Source organism: Sinocyclocheilus anshuiensis, unplaced genomic scaffold, assembly GCF_001515605.1.
Source record: "Sinocyclocheilus anshuiensis isolate Anshui unplaced genomic scaffold, SAMN03320099.WGS_v1.1 scaffold222, whole genome shotgun sequence".
Lineage (NCBI taxonomy): Eukaryota > Metazoa > Chordata > Actinopteri > Cypriniformes > Cyprinidae > Sinocyclocheilus > Sinocyclocheilus anshuiensis.
Genome location: NW_015542408.1, coordinates 2739285 through 2766510, shown reverse-complemented (window position 1 = coordinate 2766510; position 27226 = coordinate 2739285). Strand labels below are relative to the sequence as shown.

At 38.3% G+C, this 27226-nt stretch overlaps 1 protein-coding gene across 6 annotated transcripts; it reads right to left on the bottom strand.

Moving 5' to 3' along the window:
• On the bottom strand, window positions 1-27226 carry LOC107693169 (AT-rich interactive domain-containing protein 4A-like). Of its 6 annotated transcripts, none has more exons than XM_016492455.1 (25): window positions 26155-27226; window positions 25226-25275; window positions 24763-24873; window positions 23240-23305; window positions 22465-22555; window positions 22241-22320; window positions 22032-22126; window positions 21368-21500; window positions 20572-20651; window positions 20241-20317; window positions 19979-20145; window positions 17835-17907; window positions 17496-17590; window positions 17020-17117; window positions 16133-16388; window positions 13626-13894; window positions 11616-11786; window positions 9439-9523; window positions 9154-9346; window positions 6094-6156; window positions 4433-5596; window positions 3779-3883; window positions 1913-2119; window positions 1295-1441; window positions 1-884 (listed from the first exon to the last, which is right to left on the bottom strand). In XM_016492455.1, the coding sequence occupies exons 2-25, from the start codon at window positions 25229-25231 to the stop codon at window positions 790-792; spliced, it is 3927 nt and encodes a 1308-aa protein (XP_016347941.1). In that variant the 5' UTR covers window positions 25232-25275; window positions 26155-27226; the 3' UTR covers window positions 1-789. The 6 variants fall into 6 exon arrangements, with proteins under 6 accessions (XP_016347941.1, XP_016347944.1, XP_016347943.1 ...); XM_016492458.1 differs by having other exon boundaries at window positions 25226-25272; XM_016492457.1 differs by lacking the exon at window positions 26155-27226 and adding an exon at window positions 25497-25630.

Genomic DNA, 27226 nt, shown 5'->3' with positions numbered 1-27226 from the left:
ATTTCAGCTCTAGAAATCTTTAATTAAATAACTTCACGGCTGTGATATATACTTTTTGAAATTTTCCATACTAAAATAAAAACTCTGCAATTACATATAAAAAGACAAAATACACTTGCAAAGGAAATTAGTCCACTGAAAACAGTTGTATCTCGTGTTCCACTGTAAACATGTTTAGTTTTTTTTTTTTTTCATTTTCTTAAAAAGAGATAACAAAAATAGGTTTTGCATAATTCTCTGTGCTCTCATACTAAGATAGAAGTGGAAGACGCTGGCTGCAGTTTTCAGTAAACTACATTCCCGTTTGCAATTGACTTTGTCCTACTTTTCCAAAATAGGGCACTCTGCTGTAACGCGTACTTTGGCAGTTCTGATGGAACAAGCGCACTACAATTGACCTTTCTTTGAATAACCATGTCCAGCTGGTTAAGGTGACCATTACCTAGGGATCTGAGACGATGTTCTTACCATGTTCTGATAGAGGAACGTACAACTGATTGACTACTGCATCCAAATTCAGTCCCTGCTGAGCAGAAGCAGTAAGAGGAGGTTTCAGTTCAGCGTTTGTAGAGAGCGAAGTGAAAAGTGCTGTCGTATTCGTTCTGGATGGATAAATCATAAGCTTCGATTTCATAGATTACATTCAACCCTCACGTGGAGTCTGTTCCCTGGTGCGACAGCGAGCGAGAGGAGGCAGGATCAGTTTACAAAGTGCAGAAGGTGGGAGGGATCAGAGGAGACGTGGAGGCGGTGGGCAGTCGAGTGCTATTGGCTGCTTGCTCTGGTCCGTCAGTATGCCAGTGTGTCTCCCGTGGGGGAAGCAGAAGACGGGCTCATGCCCGTGTCGGACGAGCCTGATGATGTGGACGCTGTGGTGTGGGACACTGTTGATCAGAAATCAGAGGTCAAGAAATCACAAAATACCAGAAATTGACAAATTCAAACACTGTTTACACTTATGAACATTCAGTACAAATTCTTTAAACCTGATGAACAGAATAAACATAAAACAACATCCATCATAGCTATTATTATTATTATTATTATGAATGTTATTTATTCATTTTTTTGGCATTTCTGCCTTCATTTGACAGGACAGTAGTGAGACAGGAAGAGAAGTGGGAGAGAGCTGGGGACGGGATCGGGAAAGGCCCACGAGGCTATCAGCACCGACTTTAGTGTCATTATTAAAATAATAATAATAATAATAATAATAATAATAGTAGTAGTAATAGTAGTAGTAAAAATGAACAAATTATTATTATTTAAAAAAAAAAAAAAATTTCACATTTACCTTCTCTTTCCTTCTTTTTTAACCTTTTCCGCCTCCTGTCGATGGAAGCCACCTCAGACTTGAGTGACATGTAGTACTTCCTGATTTCCTGTAGCTTCTCTTGCAAGAATGAAATGCGCTCAGCACTTGTCATGTTGTCCAGCTCAGCTGTGAAAAACAGAAACAGGACCCAGTCAGAACAGGATGTAAAAGTCTCCAAGAATTCATCTGAGACTACAGACACTTCATCTACAGCTGCATGGATCCACTTTAGAAGACATCCAGAGACATCTGGGTACAGTTAACGATTTCCCAAGCTTTAAAATGAGCCAGTGTATTGTATTTACATAATCCTATCTATAAACCAACCTTTGATGCGTATCAAAAGTTAAATTGTACAAAGTAATAGTTAAACTGTATGGATCAATTGCATCTCAGATATAACCAAAACAAACAAAGTCTTCTAATACAGTCTGGATTTTGTTCATTGGCAGCATAGTAAGTGGAAAGAACAAGTATCAAATGTCCAATGTGCATGTATCTACTAAGTATGTGTTATATAACATCTGAAGACAGCAAAGCACGAGAAGCCATGACCAAAATGTGTCGCATTAACTTTGGTAAAGTTTGGAAACTCACTCAGCTGGCAGGACCACTTATATGTGCGGGGGGAAGGGACGGACTGCTTCTGTTTGTGCTTGTCTTTCTCCATGTCTTTACTGTTGGGAGAAGCCAGACCGGGCGACCGAGAAAGCTTCTGGCTCTTGGATAGGCTGGAGTGCTTGACTGGGGTTAGCTTATTAGAGCTGTCCATGGCTGACAGGTCCTCACTGTCGCTACTGTGACCTGGAGACATGCAACGAGAGATTTTATCAAGTTTGAGTCCAAGACAAAAATGACCCGTCATGCACAGTTAAAGCTATCATTGGTCACAAATAGAAATGAAAGCTAAAATGTTTAGTTTTGAGCATGAGAAATGAAGCAGAGTTTAATCAGACAGCCAAGAGAAGTGTAACATCACATGACATCAGTCAAGTTAGCGAAACCATTCTCTGGTATCATCATATTTGACTCTGTTGTCTTTTCACCAACCTTATATTATTAACATATATTCAATATTTACAGAAAAAAACTAATTTAATAAACTTGACCTAACCTTTCAGGATATGAATCGTAAGGAAGAAAATTTAATAAAATAAAATAAAAAATAATAACTTCAATAGGGATGCACCGAATTTTCGGCAGTCGAAAATTATTGGTTTTCGGCCGAAAGAGAAAAACGGCTGAAAATGCAAGCCGAAAATATAGGCAGTGTTCAGTGCGCAGGTTTCACTCTCCTCGTCACTGCGCGTTTTGACGCTCCGCTCAATATTCCGCTCTATGAATGTGCGTTTCGCTCGTGTACCGCTCATGCTCACCGGATATCCGCTCAAATAACGCACCGACAGGAAATTTCTATGCAGTATACTTGTTCCTGTTTGCAGTAGCGCTACTGTGCTGTAACATGCTGTAGGCTAGTACAGCCGTACTGGGCAACGCTGGTAAAATGATGCTACCTTCAGTGACGCTATGCTCTGCTCAAATGCTCTGATAATAATAGCTTTGTAGGACTATACATTATTTGGATAATTAGTCCAAAAAAACAACAACAACTTGTATCTGATTCTGTTACAGAAGTGAATAAAAATAATATATTGATATTTAATATTAAGGTAACACTTTACAATAAGGTTCCATTAGTTAATGTTAATGTATTAACTAACATGAATGAACAATACATTTATCACAGTATTTATTACTCTTTCTTAATGTTAGTTAATGAGAATACAGTTGTTCACTGTTAGTTCATGTTAATTCAGAGTGCATTAACTGTTAACAAGCACAACTGTTGATTTTAATAATGCATTAGTAAATGTTGAAATTAACATGAACTAAGATTAATAAATGCTGAAGAACTATTGTTCATTCTTAGTTCATGTTAACTAAAGTAGTTACCTAATGAACCTTATTGTAAAATGTTACCAAAATTAATATAAATTCTGTCCAGTTTTATTGTGTTACTTTCAGTAAAAGTGTGGTTATTTTATTGGCTTGTGTTTTTCAGTATCATTAAAATGGAGTTAAATTTAAAAAGGCTCGTGATTGGCTGTTCGCCAGTGATGTCACACATTCATGTGCACATGCTCCACAAACTCAAGATCAAAGCCTGAGTTGACAAAGAAAGTTGATGATCAGCATCATGGTACCAACAAAGCCGGATTGGAGTGGTTTGCTTTTGTCAACTCGAAACTAATCCTGTAACTCTGAATTTGTTCATCTACCATCATGGTACAGGCCCCTGAACTTCATCCAGAATTTTCGGTTTCGGCCCTGAATTTTCATTTCGGTGCATCCCTAAACTTCAATATCGGTTTATAGCAAACAACTAATAGAAAAAGTAAACCCTGACTTGGGCATCAATCCATAAACGCTTTCAAGGCTTTGAACTTGCATCAAAACACTCACCTGCTCCATTCTTCTCTGTTTTACATACTGCGCTTGAACGTTTCTGGCTGCGTTTTTGCCTCTTGGCCGACGAGCCAGTAGTGCAATCCAATAACCTCTTCTGACCTGAAAATTCAGATTAGGAACAACACAGTAAACCTAGTAACAAGTAAACCTAAGTAAACCTCACAGAACAAAAGCAGCCAAGCAGTCAAATCAATTCTTTGACATAAAAATGCAAATATAGTGATAGACAATATATAGAACTTATATATCATATTAGACGCTATATTGAATTTAAGACTGTGAGGGGTTGACTTGCAGTCTTTACGATAACACGCACTGTATAAAGGTCCTAGATCACATATCACAACTCAACTTTCAAAACTGTTTTCTGGAGCTTTTGTCTTCTCAAACTTTTTTTTTTGATACACATTTCATCAGCTAAACAATTGGTATGTTGTTAAACAACAGTACAATCCATTGTACACACTGTAATTCAGTCCCTCAAAAGTTAAATATGGTGTTACCCCGACTAAGGTCTATTGCTGATCATAACATTTAGGCCAAATGTCAAATAGCTATTTTTTCCAATTCATATGGCTCCCTCTTTAAAACCAGGTTTCAAAAGTCAGCTATTGGCATTATCTAAATGTACATCAACATTTAACCTACCTCTGTCCTTTCCATCTCGATCCTGCAGTGAGATGCTGGAATTGCTTGAACTTGCACTAGCATCAAAGCTATGAGTTGACTCGTTCTCCCCAAGCCCCTCCTGTGATTCTGCCACACTGTCCACTTCGATGGTGGCGTCGCTCTCACTCTTAGTGCTGTGAGATTCGTCCGGGCTGGGGGCAGAAGACGGGGAAAACAGACGTGGAGGTCCCACTGCAGCCAGGACATGAGGAAGTTGGTCGGAAGTCTCCAGAGGCGGTGCTTTCTCTTCCTTCATCATTATCAGTAACTCTTCACCAGAGGGCCTGTCCTTCTCCTCTGGATCGTCAAGGTCCACTTCATGGCAGACCAGCGCCTCGGGACCGATTTGTGGCATCATTTCCTCGTTTGCAGTTGTTGTTGCATCCTCCAGCTCTGGGCAAGGAGGTTCCACCCTGAGGTGCACCTCTCTGGTAAGAGCAGGCATCTCAGATTTCATCTCGATATCTTTACTGGGAAATGATAATGTTGGAGAAGGGTGTTCCGCTGGTTTCTGCACCAACTCGGTCTTCTTCTCAGGATCAGGTTTCTTCTCCAGCAGTGGTGTTTTAACTGGAGAAAGCATTTTGGGTTCTTCTTTTCTGTCCAGGCGGATTTTCTTTTCCGGTGTTCGCTGTTCAGTGACTTTGCGTTTCACTGCGGTGCTTCGCTCTGGCGGGCCAATGTCCTCTGTTGCGGAGTCTGTGTCTGAGCCGGCTGTCTCCACCGGCTTTATTCTCTCTACAGGACTGCTGTGTGGCGTTTCCTGGGATTTCTTCGCAGGTCGCGGAGGAGTGGAGGGTTCCTCTGTCTCGGTGTGATTAGCAGCAGCAGGTGTTTGTGTGGGAGTCTCTGATCCTGGTTCTTTCAAACGAGGCTTCTTCGCTCTTGGTTTTGGAGATCCGTCATCAGACTCAACAGGGAGCAGGGATGTGACTTCCTCGCTCTCCTTGAAGTTTGGCATCTCCTGAGGGCTGCTGGGAAGTTCAGGCTCAGTCTGCACAGGTTCTGGCATTGTGCTCTCCTCTGGGAGATTCTCTGCTGCCTCTTGTTTTGCTGTCAGGGGTGGATCGGTTGTCTCGGTCCATTCCAGCTTTTTCTCAGGAGATTCCTCACACTCACTATCATCCGAGGAGTTCCCTGAATCTAAAAACATGAATAAAAGAATATACATTAAAGTCAATATGCATGAAGAGTTAACCATCAGGTATGATGCTTAAAACTAGTGATGCACAGATGTATTGGACAATTAAAGCAATTATCTGTGTTTTCTGAGCAACTGTTGAAAAACAGTCAACGCCGGACCCAATTCAATTTAAAATGGGGTGGTAAAAGGCATTGGACAGTTACAAACTTGTAAAGTGTTGAAACTGTAGCACAATTTCATGTGATTTTAACCCTGTAGTTCAGCATGAGCTTACCGGTTTATATTTCTCATATATAAATTAATTTCCATATGATAGCTGGCCTTTCATTTCATATTGAGAAACTGAGTTTTAAAATATGTTAAAGAATACAATCCTTTACATTTCTTTTAAAGATGTGTTTTAAAGCAAGGTGACAGAAAATAAAAACCATCAAGCTATCAGTTTCAGCAGGTGTTGTTTTTTCTATCGATTCAAAGCGAAGTGAGCTGCTCTTACCATTAGATCCTCTATCCGAATCATACATCCCAGAAGTTCTCCTCGTTCGCCGACAAGGGGTACCTGTTCAAATATTAAAAAAATATTTAAAAAAAGGTAAATGTTAAAGCACTAGCCAAGGCCATGGGGTCCCACGGAACATACAAATGTTCTGGTAAAATGTGCACATTGAATACACTATTAGATGCTTCAGATAAAAAGCATATGCCAAATACATAAATATAAGTGTAACTTATAACTAGGGGTGCTCCGATTGATCGGCTACCGATCACTATCAGCCGATAATCACATTGGGATGTTTGATCAGCGGTCTCTAAAAAGGTCGATCTCAAAAAAAATGATCTCAAGCTGATGACGCGACTGTTGTGAGAGGTTTGGCACGACATGCAGCGGCACCGTCTCAGTCTCTGTCCAGCGCGGGTGAAATAATTATAATGCTGAAGGTGAGGTACTCACCTTCATGTCTCTTCATTAAATAACTTGAAGTAATTTGAAAACCTTGTTTGAGACGTAACTTCACAAAAAGCGTGAGTGAATCACCACGTGCGCGCTCTCTCTTTCTCTCTCAAAATACACAAATGGCTTCAAATCACCACACATCGCGTCTGTCTATAAGCGAGCTGCACGCTGCACAGTTGACACAGGAATTGTCACTTGCACAATCGAGGCAGTGTCACATCGTCACTAAAGTTTATAAATTGCATTACTTTTTAATTCTTGTCAGTGTTTAACCATTCAGTGCTCGCGTGCTCTCCTGAAGACCGTGCGCTCACGCACACTCGCAGCGTTCACACTGCACACAGTTGCTGTCCGTCAGTGCGTTCAGGAGCGGTGCGTCTGCAGCAGTGTAGAGATCGTTTCTGCACCGAGTCTATTTTTGCTGTGCTGCAAGCCTGAATTAAAGTAACAGCGCATTGTTTGCAGTAATTATAAACATGGATTGACACGAAAATGTAGTAATTACACCATAAATGCATATTATTAAAGTCTACTGTGTTTCACAGTCAACACGTATGGCTTTTTGGCTAGGTTTAAAGGGAAAGAGCACTTTTAGATAAACAAGGCAATAATAGATGGCACTCGTGGAGGTAGGAAAACAAAGTTCTTTATGAACCGCAGGATTGCTTGTAATAAAGATTTAAAAAGTAAATGCAAAAGTAAAAAGCATTGAATAATGTGTTGCTTATATTTATTGTTTAAACATGTCTGTGAAAGATTGTATTACTGTACTGTGTAAAAAAAGAATTGCAATGCTGAAAAAGCATTTTCAGTGACAATGTTTGAATTTGAAATCAAACTAATGGATAAATGTTGTGTTTGTGGTAAACAGCCATGGATCAGAAGCGGACTCCTGTGTGAAAGCACAGTCCGTGCTGCTTCCCCTGTCACAAGAGTCACCTAAGAGGGAAAATCCCCCCCATTTTCAAAAATGAAATTCAGGCCCTGAATAAATGTCTAAAAATCCTGATTGGAGTATCACTATAAATAGTTATAAATGATAAAAAGAAGGCTTTAAAAGATCGGTATCGGTGATCGGTATTGGCAGATACTGCTTTCTGTGATCGCCGATCGGCCTCAAAAATCCTGATCGGAGAACCCCTACTTATAACAGTAGTAATGTTGAACAAAACCCACCAAGCCATTAATCTTATTATAGAAACTAGAATGTTTGTTCATCACATGGCAAAATGCAGCTTTCTGTGACTTTTGTGACAGGAAGGTGGTAAAAAAAAAAAAAAAACATGATGTTATTACCATTCCATTTACCAGACCTGGGGCCTGTACCATGAAGCTGGATTAGCTGGTTAGCCAGGTAAGTTTCAGTTTAGTTTGCACCAATCCTGGGTTTTAGGTACCATGAAAGTGGCTTGGCTTTTAGCTGCGTTCATTGCCATAGTAACTTTCACTCCACAGCTAACCTGCTCTGGGGTAGGTTATGTTCTGAGTTAGAGATCTCAAACTGAAATTGGACCAATCAGATGTGAGCATAGTGACACATGTCTGACACAAAAAAAGTCACTCCCCCAGTTTGTCTTGCTCCAAATTATTTTGGATTAATTAAAAATTGTCTGGCCAAAACCAAAAATTGAGTTATTTTATATGATTTATATAATTATATGATTTATATTATTATTAATCCATTACACACAGGCAAATTTAGTTTAACAGTAGGGCTGCACGATAAATCGCATGTGATATTTAATGCGCATCTTGTCAGAAAGCCGGTTCTGTAATCAGCGGTAAATCTCCATCACGTGCGTGCTTTCACATTGAGTTGCATTTACTACACAGAGCCGTTGTTAACTGACGAGCTGCACAAAAAAATCGCACGAATATGAACGTGGTTTTGCGCAGCTCGTCAGTGACCAACGGCTCTGTGTAGTTAATGCTGCTCAATGTGAAAGCCCGCAGGAGATTTACCGCTGATTACAGAACCGGCTTTACAGATAAGATGTGCGTTAAATATCGCATGCGATTTATCGTGCAGCCCTATTTAACAGTTATTATAATTTATTTGAAATGAATGTTAATATATACAGATCCTATGCAATATAAATAAGCTGTAGAATCAATAGATAACACTTTAAAAATGACTACGTGACATTACATGTTCGAGTCTTTGTCGCTGTATATTTCCAACTATATAAACGAACTTAACAAGTTTCACTTGTGACTGCACTGATAAAGCAAGATCATTTCTTTTATTTGTCCTCTTTCATGAACAAGTACTCTTTTCATTGTAAATACATTTAAATTCATCATATTCTTCAATCTCTTAACCTTTAGCAAAACCTTTAACCTTTAATCAAGGCTCGTGATTGGCTGTTCGCCAGTGATGTCACACATTCATGTGCACATGCTCCACAAACTCAAGATCAAAGCCTGAGTTGACAAAGAAAGTTGATGATCAGCATCATGGTACCAACAAAGCCGGATTGGAGTGGTTTGCTTTTGTCAACTCGAAACTAATCCTGTAACTCTGAATTTGTTCATCTACCATCATGGTACAGGCCCCTGAACTTCAGCTGCAAGATCACACAAGTTATACACAAATCTTACCCTCTCCATTTGGCAGGGCAGAGGCATCTGTGGGCCGCGAGCTCTTGCTGCTGGATCGACCCTCGCTGCTGGGGGTCTTGGACACACTGTGGGAAGTGCTGGGAGGGGTGGATTTGAGTGGAGGACGGCCTCGCCGTATCCCTTGTTTGGCCTGTTTATCCTCCTCTTTCTCCTTCTCTTCATCTTCTTTATTCTATGGTGAAGGAAAGCACAAAAATAATTTTTTTCCCCAAGGTTCTCAAAAGTTAAATATTGTTTTTGTTTTTAAGACAGATTGCCACTCACCTTGACTTTTTTCTTTTGCTTTCTCTTTGTTCCACCCTTATCGACAGGCCATATTATTCGATCTGCCTTGACCCATTCATCATATCTGTTACAGAGACAAAACAATCTCTTGAATAATATTGTCATCATTCACAAGATGAACAATAAATAACCCTTTCAGTCTTCATGAACCATTCTAATCCTTATAAATGAACAATGAACATTTAACACGTTGTCTGAGAGGTACGAAATCTCATATTGGAATCTCTAATGGTAACAGGCTAACACTGTGTCCTAACTACATGCGCCGCGACAATACGATAAAAGGTATCTTTTCCATGTTAATCTGAGTTTCTATTTCCGCGATGTTGCAGCTGGAACAACAACATACAAACTATATGACAGTGATAATCTCAGGTGATTATGTGCTTTATTCAAAGTTAAACGTGTCCAATATGAGTTTTGAAGCAACAATAGATAGTTTACCTCAGATCTTGAAAATAAATTAAAGCATAGATGTACGTTAAAACTGAACTAGGGCTGAAATGACTAGTCGACATTAAAAAATTGTCGACAAATATTTTTGTTGTCGAGTAGTCATTTGATCTCATATTACCTAATGTAAGAGCCTGCAATAACATGGTTTGACCAGTGTGGCGCTGTAGCGCAAGACTGTAATTCAACTCTCCTGATGCAAATCAAGAGAAGACGCAGCGGCAGCGCTTCACACAGCCAAACCTTAGGCTGCTGAGCAGCGTTTGCATGAATATGTAAATGTATATTGCGCGCTTTCCTCTCAATAACAAAATAAACATTAAAAACTGACAGCGGTGAGAAAGCAGCAGTTTAAAACGCATCTGATTACAGCGATGTGGATGTTTGCACGAGCTCTGCAGTTCAGTACTCCAGTAAAGTCACGTCACGTATATTTATATAGTATTTTAAGCAATAGATAGCCTTAAATCTAGCAGCTTTACAGTATTATTAAACATGAAAAACCAGAGTCAGTGTTGCTTTCGTTTAGAATTACAACTTGATTTTCTGTTATAAAGCAGCTCTCCAGTGTGGAGCTAGCTAATGATAAAATATTTTTATTAGTGCGGAAAAAAACATTTCATTAAAGTTATAGTTTGGATTGCAGAGATCAAAGCTTGATCTACCTCAGGACTGTTTTTATTATCATAACCCTAATAAGGTATTTTAAGAGAGATTATGAATATTAGTTTATCCAAAAATAAAACGTCTGATCACTTAACCTTTATATTGTTTCTTATCCACATGACTTACAAAAATATATTTTAGGTAGAATGATGTGCCATTCAGCTACTTTTTCATATAGCTAATTAAATGGTGAATAAGTGAGTTTCTCTGCCATCTCATTTTGTGTGCCAAATATATTTATTTATATAAATTAATTGTATAACTGTAATTACATATGAATTTCAAAAGCTGAAGTGATTACCTTAATTTATTTGTTAGAATATGTATAACTCAATATTTTAACTAATTGCAAAAGCTGAATAATCAATAAATGTCTACTGATTAACCAGCAAAATAATCGACGATCAGTCGATTAACCGTTCTAATAATCGTTAGATTAATCGATTATCAAAATAATCGTTTGTTGCAGACCTACTGTGAACTCAATGCGAACCAACAAGTGTTATTCCATAACAAAGATGGTATCAGTCACTCAGTATGTACATTTAATAAATGTTAAAAAGGTTTAATATTTATGAATTAGATCATAAACTTATCCATTTCTTTGCGAGTGCAGAGCGCTTCCAGAGAGCCCGCCCACACACCCTTCTGATTGGCTGTGATATTTGATTGATTCTGTCGTGTCACGATGCCGCGTCGCGTTTGGTGTGGACACCCAAATCGCTTGTCGCTGGAATCTTGTTGTGTCACGTGTATTTCAAGCAGAGGTTAATCAGACAGCCAAGAGAACTGTAACATCACATGACATCAGTCAAGTTAGCGAAACCATTCTCTGGTATCATCATACTTGACCCCATTCTCTTTTAACAAGCCTTCAATTTTCAGCGGAAATGGGCAGTACATACAATATTCAATATATATCTGCAGGCAAAATCCATCCATAATTTTCACATGCATCCAGTCATAATCCACTAATTATAGTCCTTTCATATGACAAGTGAATTAAACATTAAAAGGCAGTTACATCAACACCTCACCTCACATTCCAGCCGTAATAATGAACCAGGTAAAGAGACTCTCCATCATCGGTTTCTGTGTTCTTGATGTTAGCTTCATAGATCTTCTGTGTCTTCCCCTTGCCGTATTTCACTTTGACTTTAGTGCCAGTCACAGAGTCCTCACAGCCGTCATCCTCCTCCCTCTCATCTCTGTCAAACAAACACGAATGATTAGATTCTTCATCCACACAGAAATGACCATATCATAGAAAACTGGACTTTTGTGGTTTGATATACTATATAGACATATACTACCATTCAAAAGTTTGGCATCAGTAAGATTTTTTTAAGAAATCAATTCAGCAAGAAAGCATAAATTCTTCAAAAGTGTCAGTAAAGAAATTGACAATGTAACAAAAGATTTTCAAACACATGCTTTTTTTTTTTACTTTCAAAGTTTATCAAAGAATCCTAAAAATGTGTCAGTTTTCACAAACATTAAGCGGCACAACTGTTTTTAACACTGATAATAAGAAATGTTACTTGAGCATGAAATCAGCATATTAGAATGATCTAAAGCAGTGGTCGCCAACCAGTCGATCGCGAACAAGGAAACGCTATATTGCGGTCGGTTCATAAGCAGTATTGCCAAATCCGCGGTTTTCCCGCGGAATTGGGCTACTTTAACACTGTTGCCGCGGGTTGTTGTTCATGTCCGCGGGTTGAAGCGATCCCAATAACGTGATATTTAGCCCCTGGAATGTGAATTTTACAGGAAGATCCCTGCCGAAAAACATGTATTTTACCCCCGGAATGCGAACCCCCCTCGAAACACGATTGGACTAGTTTTATTGTGAAAACCTGGCAACCCTGTTCATTAGTGCCACCTGCTGTCAGAGAGTGCGTCTCATTCAGACCTGCTGTAGTTTCGCGCAGATGTTTTATATAGCAAATAAATAAATAACACCTAAAGTCAGACCATTCTGTTTTTGTTTTAAATCCTGAAATTAATCTAAATCAAATCAAAAACAACTGCCCGTGCAGATCGTGATTAAAATGCAGTGGTTGCCTCTAATTTCAAATGGCTAGATATTTGTGTTTAAAGCCAGTTTGTTTGTTATAAAGCAAATAGTCAATAAATCAATTTGCTTAAAAATCAGTATCAGTATCAGAATCCAATTTGCTAGTTAAAAAAAATTAAAGAAAAGAAAATCTGAATTCTGAATCAGCTATGACTTGCGCATCACTCATTAAAATACTAAATAAAAGGCCTCAAATTTGAAGTACAATCTGGGATGTCTTTTTCTATCAATTCTTCAATAGGTAGATCTTGTCTTTCATAAAGGCCAAGGTCAGGGATCTTGGGCCTAAAAAGGTTGGTGACCACCGATCTAAAGGATCGTGAGTAATGGCTGCTGAAAAAAAGTCACATTTTTAAATATATTAAAATAGAAAAATGTTAATATTTCAAAACATTACTGTTTTTACTGTGTTTAATCAAATAAATGTAGCCGTGGTGAGCATAAGAGACTTCCTTCAAAACAATATCCAAAACATCTCTACTAAAAAGCTCCCCCAGCCTAACCACAGTTTATAGAATCTAAGCTGCACAAAGTTATTTGAAGTCCAACTGTAAAGATATCAGTTTGTAATTAAGAATTGAGTGAAGTTCAAAAAGGTGCCCATTTCAAAAAAATGTCTCAAAGAAATCTAGGTAGCTCTGACTCTGAAATTACTAATGAATTAACACCATCTCTCCGGTTTAAATGCAGAGATAAATCAGACAGCCAAGAGACGTGTAACATCACATGAGATCAGTCATGTATGCGAAACCATTCTCTGGTATCATCATTTCTGACTCTGCTGGAACAGGTTCAAATCCAAAATTTCAAGCCTAATCACATGCATGACCGTTTTCTTACCAAAAGCTCCACAAGAGAGCCATTCATAATTTAAATGACATTAGGTACAACATTACAGGATTGTACTATAAATCAGTTCATCAAGACAGTAAAACATTTAACAGGTTAAACACCGATAGTGACATACCGGTCCCTGAGTCTGGATCTCTCGCCATCGTCTTCCTCATCTTCATCATCCTCCTGTTCTTCATCATCAGTATCTTTATCAGACTCCTCAAGGTGGCGGCTGCGTCGCTTCCCAGGGGTCTCCCCATCAGATTTCTCCTTTTGCTCCTCTCCACTGTTTTCTCCTTCACCTTGTGTCTCCTCCTTTTTCTTCTCCTCCTTTGGATTCTCCTGTTTCACAGGCTCTTTCGCCTCTACTTTCACAGGGGTCACTGTACACCGCCGCCGGCCCTGAGGAGTAACACACATACAACCAAGATATTTTAGCTAGGAAGAAAAATACATAAATGTGAAGCTCCTACACAAACTGGTTATTTTGAATATTTAGTCATGTCACGTTCTATGAAGAGAAAGTTTATGATGACCGACGTTCTAGAACTATTACAACCAGTTAAACACACTCACAATTACGAGACCATCAGAGTAAATATCTTAATTGTAGTTAGGGGTGGGCGATATGGCAAAAATATAATATCATATTTTTTCAGAAATATCACGATTCACGATTTTATCACGATTCTTTGTCATGTTGGTTTTACTATTTTGCAAGTTGTCTGAGCAGTACAGCCAAACTAATTTCCCTATTTAAAAAAAAGCCTTATAAGAAAAAAAAAAAAAAAAGAATAGCAGACATTTAGGCCAAAGTGGGCAAAGATAAAAATCTTTGTCATTATTTTATCTTTTTTATTAAAAAATAAGAACAAAGATAGGTTACATGTTACAAATACACATAATATACAAATAAAACAAACAGTGCTATATTTTTCAGGTACAGTAGGTGTATTTAGCAGTAGCAATCAAGAAATTGAATTAACAAATATAAAAATAAAGCACTATATACACCATATACATAAATTATACATTGACTCTTATTAAAGCAACTGTATTAAAAGTTCTTCAGTCAAGAGCCTTGCGTGATTTTTTTCTCATTGTGTTTAGTTTTATTACCATTATAGGGATATCTCTCCCAAAAATGACAATTCTGTCATCATTTACTCCCTGTCGAGGTGTTTTTTTTTTTTTTTCCTAATGAGTTTCTTTCTTCTGTTGAAAATAAAACTTATTTTGAAGAATGTGGGTAACCAAACAGTTGCTGGTCCCCAGTTACTTCCATACTATTTTGTTCATTTTTTCCCACTATCAAAGTCAGTGTGAACCAACTACTGTTTGGTTACCCACATTCTTCAAAATATCTACTTTTGTGTTCAGCACAAGAAAGAAATTAATACAGGTTTGGGACAACATGAGTGAGTAAATAATGACAGAAATTAAATTTTTGGGTGAACTATCCCTTTAATGACAAGCGGCAGCATGTTTAGTACTGTCGCTTTAAGACCTGCACGCATCTAATATACATGCATCCGTTTTTCTCTCAACTGTTCACTTTAGACATAACCAACTGTGTTTATATGTAATCCTCGTGTGTTTTTGACAGTATTAGCTCAATCAGACGCAAAACATAACTTAGTCCAGTAATTAGGCGCTTTGACTGGCTTTTTAGCGTGTGCGCGCTTCAGGTGTACGCACTCAGAGAAAGCACACGTCAGAACAGCACGCGAATGAAATATTTAACCGGCAAGGCTTTAAAGCACATGCAAATTATGTACTTTTGTGATAGCAAATAAGTGGAGTGTCCCGTGAGTATATCTCTACTGCTAAGTTAACATTTGATTTGAATGTATGTCGGGTTGTAACGTTACAGTATTTTGAGACGGAGGCGCGCTGTAGCACGATATTACGATATTTCTTCAAAAGATCGTATAGACATTTTAATCGTACACAATCAAAAAATGTCATATCACACACCCCTAATTGTAGTACAATGAAATGTTTTAGTAAGCTACTAATGGTCAAACACTAACCATTTAAAAGAATAGTTCAGTAAACATTTTAAATACTTTCATTCATTTGTAAATATGCATAAATATGAATGAGTTTGGTTTGAAAGTCTGTATGAATATTTGTAGCAAATAATGTCAAAAAAGCACCATAAAAAGTCATGTGCTGTATTCGGAGTCCTTAATAAAAAGTTTGATAACTTGTGAGAAAAGAAACAGAAATTTATATAGCACTGTAAAGCTTGCTTAAGAGTCATGGTCAACATTCACTTTCATTTTATGGAACAAGCAGCATTCAAAAGACATGAGAGTGAGGTTTTATTTTTGGGTGAACTGTTAATTTAAATGCATGATGTTTTCCGGTTTAAAAACCCAAAATAACAGACATGCCCTTAAAATCAATTTAAAGTCAAAAATGCGTATCAGACAGCCAAGAGAAGTGTATCACCACATGACATCAGGTCATGAATGCGAAACCATTCTCTAGTATCATCATGTACATTTCCTCCAACTCATTCAAGTACAAAAAAAAACAAAAAAACAAAACACTTGTAATATAAGTGTTTTTGCATTGCAGCATGAAATCCGACATCCTGAGAGCAGCCCAACAGAAAGACAGACAGACACTCACCCTGGGCGAGCAGATATCTTTGTGTCCCTTTTCGCTCTCAGTATCTGACTCATCAGCGTCTGCCGCAGGTTTGTCCTCGCTAGTTTCAGGCTCCGCTGTAACCTGCTGCATCATCTCATCTGTGTCTCCGCTCTCTTTTTTCACAGTCTTAACACACTGCACTTCCGGCTGGCGGTCTGGTCGTGGCTCGTTGTGGTGCACCGTCCTGAACTGGATCTGAGCGGAGCGGCAGTACTCCTCAAATCCATACAGGTACCTGAGGTTCAAGTCAAATGATAAGCAACGTTAACAATATTAATCAAGAGGAGTCATTTTCAAGAAAGTTAAAATATGGGCATTCTCCAAATGTTTTTTTTTTTTTTTTTTACTCAAGCAGAAGATAATGAGACAGCCAAGAGAATTGTAACATCACATGACATCAGTCAAGATAGTGAAACCATTCTCTGGTATCATCATATTTGACCCTATGCTTGTTTAACAAGGCTTCAATTTTCAGAAGAGCTGGGTTTATTTTTTATTTAACCATTACATGAGGTATATCTTAGAAACGGCGCAGCTGCATGTCTGAAATGTTTGTGTTACTGCATACTTGCCTGCTTGGCATTCAATGTAAAGTTTATTTACTGTACATGCTTTTTATTCCTTTGTTTACACTGAAGAATAAGTAAAAAAAAAAAATCTGTTTGCTGTAGTCGAAAGCATGCCACAGATGCAGTCCATAAACATCCAAGTTGTACATGACTCAAAATGTTCCTTTAACAGTGCAGCAAAAGTCACCTTCCAAAGTGGAAAATTGCCTCCATTTGCCAACGACACAAAAATAACACTGGCTGCTGAGTAAACAAATATAGTCCTGTACAGCAGGAATTGCGAGAGCATTCACTTACTTTCTGTAGGCTGTTTTCACATTGTACGAGGCAGCAGAGTTCAGAACCGGGATGCCAAGATCCATGTAGATCTGTTTCCAAATAGAGCCGCTTTCAATCTAAAAACAAAATAAACCATCTCATTACACAAGTCATTTTGATGACTAAAAGTGCTAATTCTTGCTGCACAGGGCTGGTAGTGTCATGCACATGTGTCTACCGCACCCTAGGATCAGATAGCTTAGAGAAACATGACATCACTCGAACAAGCTCAACCGTTTTCCCAATTATCACCAGTCCAAACTCCCAAATATAATTACCCTCAATAACATTCACAGAACATGCATTTGATAAACAAGCAATTTTTCAACTCAGTCCAGCTCTGTGAACTTAACAAATTCAATCAGCGGCCACTTTCGCTTCATATTTTTGGCAAGGTCTCACTTCCCACTTGCAGAGTACAATAAACAGATGGTGGGAACGCTAAGAACACTCACATTGTCACAGCCTCCGTGAATATGCACCAGTCGGAAGAGCTTGAAGAGGTTGAGATCCTTGTAGCCAAGCACTGGAGATTTGTTAATTGGCGTCCCTGGAAGTAAAGCAAAGGTGCAGAGAAGCGTTAAACCGAAAATGTGCCCTGCAGTATTAGTCATGAGATTCTTCTATTGGGAAAAAAATAAAAATAATTGAACTTTTGAGGCCACACACACAAAGACTATAAAAGACATCCACCATGATATATGCCATGTAGCCGCCCCCATGAAGATTGTTAATCCCCATATAATTTTTTTCCCATAGTGATTATAACTCAACGGGTGATGTGCAAGCATTACCTCTGTCCTCCATGAATTTGTAAAGTTGCTGTAGAAAGTGGTCCCTTTCTTCTGGGTCTGGCTCATCATCAGGCTGTTTAAGAGAAAGCAAGTACAACATCTGAATTTGGCGTTCGGCAACAGTGGAATTATCTATTACCATCTTTTTTAAACTCATATGCTACATAAACAACAAAGTAGTTTTCTCAGTGCATATATTCGATCACTGACTGAGGATCAATTACCAAACACTTTGATCCTCTGTGACAGTTTTGCATAAAACACCCTGTAAAAACATGACTCTAACATGCAAATTAAAAAGATAATTTGTATATAAAAAAGCTAAAATCCTGTAAGCAGCAAATAGGAATTGTGAGGAATTTAACTACTCTGATTTCTGGTTCCTTATTGATTCCATTTACAACTCTTTTACTAATTTAGAAAAAACAAACATTGGCTTAAATAAAGCCAATTACTTCTTAATTACAGATTTTTAATGCATGGCATTTTAACATAATTGGTTCCATTTTACTCATCCAATTTCTTTTTATGAAAGATCACTTATTAAAATAAAATTTTCAAAAAGTCTGTTTTGGTGTGCATCTTTAATTACATATTTGTCATAAGAAAAACCAGTCAGTAATTACACTAATACAAGTCTCACAACATATACAACACAGCAGCAGTTGTCATAGTTGGATGTGACTGAAAGCGAGTCAGATTAACTTATTAACCACTCCTACTGATTCATAAGTGTTTTTGATCAAAAAGAACCAGCTCATAATAACCATCCATTTCTGAATGGGATTTCACTAATCACGCTATGTTTGTGGTTGCATACAAGCATACATAAAATAGCAGTGATGGGAAAAAAATGACATTTTAAAGCATTTTAGTTCAGGCATCTTCCACATTAAAGAAAGAATGGACAATCAAGAGCTATAACGGTCAAGCAAACATATTAAATATTAAAATAACATATGGAATATTATGTTAAGTATATGGGGGTGTCATTGCCTGAAGCTTGTGTTGCAACTTGCAATACATCTTAAACACTACTTTAAAACCTTACATATTCTAATTAATATTCTAATATTCTAATGCCTTTAGCATTAAAGTGAGGCATCTCTATTGCACAGGAAAGAGAACTCAGCAAAAGTGCTTTGCTGAGTCAAGCATCTGTTAGGCTGCATTTTTAATGATCTGATACATTCACAATACAGCAAATATCAGGATTTACAAAGCTATATGCCTAAACTATCAAATGCACTAATTTTCAAACCAGTCAAATTATACAGGGCTTCCTTAAGACCGATTAGTCGGCAACCCACCAACTAGCTGATTTTAAGAATGTGCAGTTTCACACATCCAAAGTTTAAACAGAATCCCAGTGCTGGCTTTCTCAAGATAAAAAAAGAAAAACAACCCATCATTTCAAACAAATTTTTCAACTTATCTTTTTCACATGCTGGCCTTATAATTGTGCAATGTGCCCGACCCTTCTCCAGCGAGGAGAGAAGACTCTTTGAGATGAGCTCAGCCCAGCCCACCATCAGAATTGGCACACCTCCACTGGGCCAATCCCGCAGCCTTTTCACAACCAAAGGAACGAGCAGTTGCCATGGGAACGTGTCGGAAAACCAAGCGAATGGCCATTTGTCCAAACTCGGGGAGCAGGAAGAATGAGACATTGTTGTCCAGAGCCTGGGGGCTTTCCCACATGCTGAGACCATTCAGTGGGCTTAATCAAGGTGTACGAGAACATGAGATGTAAAGGGCCGCAGGAATGTCTTCACAAATCAACAAACACCAACACTGGGATTCTATCAATCGGCACTGGTCGCAAATAGCCTCGTATTACTTAAGTACGCCTGGTGCCCAGCTCTGGCAACCCCTTTAATCAGAGCAATCACTGCAGAACTACATGCCAATCACTGACACCAAGAAACAAGGGTCCAAGTAAGAGCATAAACTGAAACACTGAGTCAAAAAGGAGGAAAAAATAACCATGGCTCACAAGTTCGAAAGACAAGACCGCAATTTTCCAACACCACCAACTTCTGAATACATCAGCAGCACACCACATCTTTTCAACACTTGATAAATAAGTTTAACTTTTGAAGGAAACACCATTTCAAGGTAAACAAATGGAACTGGAGTCTTACTTCCTCTGGTTCTGGCTCCTTCACCTCCTCTTCGCCCACTTTTCCTTCACCATCCTCATTATCGTCTTCTTCATCACTGCTAGAGGATTCAAGAATCTCACTCAAGTCCACTTTCCAGTTGTCAGGGACCTGTCTGGACTGTACAAAGCGCTGTGCTGCTTCAAACCCTGGCAAAAGAGAACAAGAAAGAGAGCATAAGAAATCACGCTCTGACCTGGAAGCACTAAGTCAATGAAGGGTCAGCTGATCTTGGGTCCCGTACCTTTCCTGTTGGAGCACTCAGGTTTGGAGAGGGTGCCAATGTTTACTTCCTGAACATCTTTGCGTGCCACTGTGTGACTGCAGAACACAAACAGTGATAAATCAGAGAGAGCACAACAATATGAAAATGTTTCCATTTCTTATTATCAAACAAAAAAACTCATATTGCTTTAAATGCAAAGTATCAACATTAAAAAATCCTGTGAAATGGCTTAATGAGCAAAGCTAACAGATATGGAATAAATGTCATTCAAAATGTCAGAAAAGGAAACAAATGTCATTTTGACCTCATGGGGTCTTAAAAGTCAAAGACACTTTTCAATGTCACTCACAATTTGGAATCTGCAAATGATCGCACTAAACATTGGTCCTTTTTGACAGTTAGGTCATCATTGCAGCTTGGAGATATCACCTTCAAAGAGGAAGGAAATATTAAAGCTCTTCAAAAAAACAAAAGCGAAAACAAAGTTTTTACCACTATAGGAATACCGTAACCAACGAATTCATAATTAGAACTGAAAGTATTGAGTCTTCATTGACAAACATTCAATCTGAAAGATCTAATCTGTTTACAACATATTTTTCAATTCAATTCATAACCTTTGCAAACACCAAAACAACAAACTGCAGCAAGTACTTTCCAACAGCAACAATACAACATCCCCAGAGTGGCTCTGTCTATATTCTTTAAAATATTCTCATGTTCTCTCATGTTTTAAAACCAGTATGTGCAGGTTTTTGTATGCATCATTTTTACAGAGCAATCTTTTCCATACAACAGTTTTAGACACTTTAACATTATCAGTGAACAACTTTCAGTCTGTTCCCCAAACAAAGCATTTGCATGACTTAAAATAACTACTCTCTCAGCCATAGAGACTGTGTTTATGCTGATTTGTCAGTCCTACAACCTGTCACTATGAACTGTTGTTGTATGAAAAAGCTGTGTGAAGATTTAGCAAAATATTCTCTTGTGTTCCAAGGGAAAAAAAGCATACAGGCTTGAACAGCATGAAGGTGAGTAAATAATGAGCATTTTCAGAACTGTAGTTACTCCATGCATGACAATCTCTCTAGCTTGTTTTAAAATCTTAAATTTATCATTTTGTAATTGAATCAAGGACTCACCAGGACATAGTGCCAGGAATCACCATCGGAGCCACTCTGAACGCAGGCAACTTTCCCCAAAAGATCATCATTAAGCCTCCTCCTGTCATCTTCGTCATCTTCACTCGATGAAGACTCCTTTTCATCTTCTGCACTGCATTGCATCAAACAGAGCACTAACATTTGAAACATGCTCCCTTTCACATTAAAACACTGATCAGAAAAGCTAAACTGCATTTTTGCATACAGAAAGATAAATAATGGAAACTGAACAATAATGTTGCCAAAATAATGCTTGTTTCAGCTCAGGATCCAACAGGGAATCTGGATATTATGCTTTCTTTAATTCTAAGCATGTTACTTGTTATTTAAACTGACCTAAGTGTAACAATTTGAGAGCACAACAACAAAACTGAAGCGTACTATAACAAGCTCAGCATGAATTACACTATTGCACTTATACATCAGAGGTCTTTTACACATAGAAATCTTAAAGCTACATTAGCAACAGCCTGAAAGAAACTGGGAAAATTATCATATGAAAACAAAGTTTGAATTGTTTTGGGTGCAAGAACCCATTATGTGGACTGAGAGGAATATCGCCCATTTAACAAAGAATAATATTCATATACATTTGCTCCATAAAGATAGACAGCACAAAGAGGAAAGGACCGTAAATACTCACACTGCCTGAGAAGACCTTCTACCTCGATTTTTCTTCTTTCCAATGACTGGAGTGCCAAAGTGCTCTGGGTTAGTCAGGGGCAGTTGGTCCAAAGTCTGTTATAGAGAGAAATGGGCAGGAAAAAAATGTAAGAAAAAAAAAAAAGGAGAGGCAGAAAAGAGAAGTGTTAACCACAAGACACATGATGCAGACAACACCTCAAGCCTCACCTCACTCTCTGCAAAATGTCTTTCGCCTTTAAGACACAGTGAAGTTCTTCTAAGGGTTTTCTCATCTCCGTCATCAAAAACTGCAATAAGAATGAGAAGGGGAAAAAAAAAGAACTTTGAAATATAAATTGCAAGTTTAGTTTAGAGAAAATCAATTATAGGGCCTGAGAGAGGTCCAATAAGAGCAACTCAAGGGAGATTTAGTCAGCTATGTCTGTACGTACCCACAGTGTACCAGCTGGCATCTGTGAGTTTACTGATGATAGCTTCGCTAAGTCTACCCTCTGGACTCTTCACTTCCACTGTTGAGCCAACCTGAGACCAGAGATATATAACATTATGACTTTTCATGCAATAAACTTGTCACACAAATAGAAAGCAATTTATACAGTATTCAGTTAAAAAAAAAAAACATTTTTCAAACTTTTCTTTTAGAATTAAACATTGTGTACGATATAAAGCACTTTTGCCTTATAATTAAGAGAGTGCACAAGGTGTTCAGTTTCTTCAAACAGTAATCCAGCCATAACTGTACTTATTCACTGATACTCAAAATTAACATGTTAAGTGGCAAATTTCAGAGAAAAAAATGTGGCTTTTGCAAGTAAACAAATACAGAAGTAGTCACCATTCTCTCTGTTAATCTGTATTATAACATAATACATGATTTTAATCACATTGTAAGAAAAACTGAAACAAGCTCATCTTGTACATAAGGTTTGTTTGAGACAATGACATATAGTTTTAATCACAAATTATGCAAGTGAAAAAAGTAAAGATTTTGGCCAGTAGGAAATACTAACAGACAGTTAATTTTCTCAGGTAATTCGGTATTAACAGGCGTGGAAGAAAGTTTGGTTTAAACATGGCTACAACTGAGCTGTATCTTCTTATAAGTGTTGCATGAGTAAGAAATAACCAGACGCTTTATTAAAAGCATTACAGGAAACTTAATTTGAATTAACTGCAGAGTCAGTGTCCAAAAAATGTCTCTCTTACCCTTAAGGGTCCTTTGACTTGGTCATCTTGGACGACTTGTGAGGTGCTGTCTCCTTTAAGCACAACCTGCAAACAAAAACGGTATAAAATATAGAAAAGTTCACCAAAGCATGATGATGAGAGCAAAATGGATGGGAAGACAGTAGCAGTATAGTTCAGCGAAGGTGAAGTAATCTGGTTGTGAAACAGACGTCGTGTTCTTCATGATCTCTCTCAAACAAGCTTCTTAGTGAGTGCCTATGCACACTGTGAAGAGCAACTACTTGGAATCTCCTTGCAGTCAAACTTAAGAATGTGCAACACAAACTTCAGGCACGTGTCGCTCTGTTTTACCCAAGGCTGTCTTGTTTCAGTCGGATAATAGTCGTATAATTCAGTCGGATAATACAAGAACAGTCCACAAACTAAGATCTTAAGAAAACATTGATGACGTACAACGAGGTCTTGCAAAAACAGAAGAGTGTGGATTAACCTTAAAACAACATACTTATGATTGGTAGGTGCCGATCCAAATTAAGCCATTTGTAAGCTTATTGTTCGTTCTCACAACATAAATGAGTTTCCGTCTTATTGACTACTCTATATAGAAAGATGGATGTTTTATACAGGAGATGCTTGAATGGTCTGCGGAGCTGGTTCACAAAGCAGAATCATCACCTCCTGCTTTTCTTTTATGGGCCTGCTATGTTACAAAATCTTGCATTGTGAAGTGCATCAAACACTTCTGCATTAAAGCAACACAACCCTTTTATAATAACCAATCTGTGTATTATCACCAGCAGAAAATGACACTTTTGTCATCTGACACTGGCTTCACAGATAAGATGCATTGCACTCTGAACTTACTCTTTCACAAATGTTTTTTTTTTAGAAAGCTACAGAAAAAGCTTTCTTAGATTGTTAGATGACTGACGATGCACATTTAAAGAACTACTTGATGGGGACAAAGTTTAAAAAGTATAAGTTACAAAGCGATATATACAATATGGCAAATCTTAACTGTTTTGACACTTATATTGTTGCAAATCAAACTGTGTTATTGCCCAGTGATATAAAGTTGGATATATAGTACACAACTTTATCCACCTGTACAGTATACTCACATTTAACAATATATACTATATAGTAAATCTCAACTGCTTGATTTTATAGATCATCACAAAATGTAACTATATTGTCGCTCAGCGATATATTTAAGATGACTGATAGCTGACAATGCACATCAAGAACTATTTAACAGGGACAAAGTTTTAAATGTTTAAGTTTCAAAGCAATATATACTATATAGCAAATCTTAACTGTAAGATTGCTTTATCGTCGCAAAATTTTACACATATTATCACCCGGCTATATTCTGCTAAATTGTGACTATAAAACATTAAGATATTAAGATATTACAGACATTAAAATCATGATTTGCTTTAGAGCTGCTTTGAAACAATGTATTGTGAAAAGCACTATACAATTAAAACTGACTTGACAAGATGAACAGATAAGACTTATATCAGATAGATTAAACTTACCTTAACTTTCACCATGCGTTTAACAGTCTTGATTTTTGCCTCGCAGAAGGCACCACGGTACTTTGCGCTCACATCCGTCCCCACAGTCAGGTAGGCAGGTTCATCTGCTACCTGTGGACAGTGTAAATATCATTAAGGCGCACAGACAAATTCATACCAATACTTTCTCTCTGCATAGTTATGGTTATGACAAGCGTGTGCAACACATCTAAGAATACTTTAAAAAGTAACAGCAACAGCACTCAAATGTTATGAAAACTACCCTTTTGGTTATTCTGAAAGCACCTAACGTTACACAGTCCGACTACCCCAATCATTGAACTACTGAGCTTTTCTGATCACAATATCTATAAAAACCCCATCCATACGTGATTCATTCATTGAAGTGTTTTGTTCCAGATGCTTGTTAGGCTTCATTTAGGGAGGCGTCGCCTATCAGAACTGCAGAGGACCACAGACTCACCTTCATCTTGATGGCTATTTGAGGGAGTCCAGCTCGAATGGTTTTGACTGCTGAAACAGAACAACACACACGCATAAAGAAACAGAGTCACGATCTGGCGCCATGTGCTAAAAAACGTGTCATATGTAACGTTATACGTGTGAAGGATTTGACAGCACAAAACAAATACACACAACAGAGAAAATGCTAAAGCAGCTAACGCGGCTAGCCACTTCTCGTCCTCCTCCCTTCAAAATGATCAAATAAACAATACCAACCCATCAAAACACACCTTTAACTGCCTCACCGTGACTTTACCTCCAATCCGAGCCACTTATGATGTCTTGATGGTGTAAAAACAAAGCACGGAGTCACTGAAGGAAAACATAACCCCTTCAAACCCTGCGTGTTTCCTTCCCGCTTTACTCACAGCCCCTCCACCATCCACTAACCCCACATTTCCCTCACTTAACACTGTATTTGCCGAGGTATCGAGTTCGAAGATCGACAAACTGACAGTTATGACTGTTATTGACGCCTGTCAATCAAATTGTGACGGTTAAGCTAAATATAGTGAAGCTGTTATGGCGATTTAAACTGTTCGTCGGGTTAGTTCCGCAACATTTACGTGAGGCGACTTTTCCCTTCAGACTGAGTTACAAGTTTTTGGCTATAAACAGGTCAATTTCTGGTGGTTAGTTTAAGGAAAAGTCGTCGGCTAAATCCCGGATCCTATGAGAAAACAAGCCGACTAGCTGTGACTAGGCTCTGCCATTCAATTTTTTTCTCTTCGTCGCCTAAATGCCTTCGCTGGAAACCACGGGAAAACGACAAACATGACTGGATTACTTTCAGACTAGCGAGTTTACATAAAACGGACGAGAACATACGGGTTTAATGACGCGAAATCGGTGTTTGAATGTGGTGTGGAAATATATATGTGTACTTACATGCTCCTATATGACTGCTTCAGCTCAGCATTCGACTAGGTTGCAAAGGCATAGGACGAAATAACAAGCTGTTGAGCTGAGGTTGTGTTTCTCGGATCCCTATTGGCTGCCGGGGCCACTGTGGGCAAATTCCGACCATTGCGATTGGCTGCCCGCTAAGCAAAATTCTATTGGCTAAACTGAAGCGCGTAACCTGATTGCGGAGTACGAAAGCGGCGCTGCGAATTACGCTTTCTCATTGGTGTTCTTTGATTCTCAGTCTTTGCAAATACAACAGATCCACGCTGATCTCCGATTGGCTACATGTTTCCTGTTCTGCGTTGTCCACGGTTTTGATTGGTCGAATTGACTCGGAAGCGTCCCGACTGCGAAGCCCATTGGCTGAAAGGATGTATGGGAACGGAGCTTCAGTTCAGAGGGAAAGCCTCTGCTCAGTCTGCGCATGCTGAAGAGAAGAGAACATTCGCCATTTTGTACCCAACGTAATTATTTTCGCATTCTGGAGCCCGTGAGATTTCGTGGTGAGCCCTGTGACTTATTTTGTCTGCTTTTCTAGTCAGACCGAATAACCTCAGCATCGTTCTAGCTTAAATGTGTTCTTTATGTGATTCGTATTACAATTGTTTTACCAATAAATAATTTTAAGCGCGGTCGTCAAGAAAAGATCAATTGAACGCAACGGTAATGGCGTCTTTATGTCGTTGCTGTGGAGAACGTCTGGCGTCATGGGTTTGTTACCCACGTGACCGGAACAGCGCGCCAAAGTAAGCATGTGTGACTCAATGACACCTGCGGGGTTTCAAATGATTATGCATGATTAGATTGTTACTGAAATGCTCACTTAAACGTGACATTGAAGCATTGCGATTCTGAATCAGAAATGGGATCAGAGAGCACTTTGGTTGGATATTTTAATGATGTGTCTGTATGATATATATTAAGGAATATGTGTTTGATTTAGTGTTTAAATACATCAGCAAACGCGACTGGACCGATAAAATCATATGCTTCTTGTATTAATAGTTATTAAAATGTGTAATTCTAATGTGTAAACCGGATCAGAAAATAATCT

Excerpts from the sequence above, each read along its gene's own strand:
- LOC107693169 (XM_016492455.1), bottom strand. Across the intron at positions 21,501-22,031 it reads AGAAGGTCTTCTCAGGCAGT|TGCAGAAGATGAAAAGGAGT; the intron begins GTGAGTATTTAC and ends GATGCAATGCAG. Across the intron at positions 1,442-1,912 it reads TAAGTGGTCCTGCCAGCTGA|CTGAGCTGGACAACATGACA; the intron begins GTGAGTTTCCAA and ends TGTTTTTCACAG.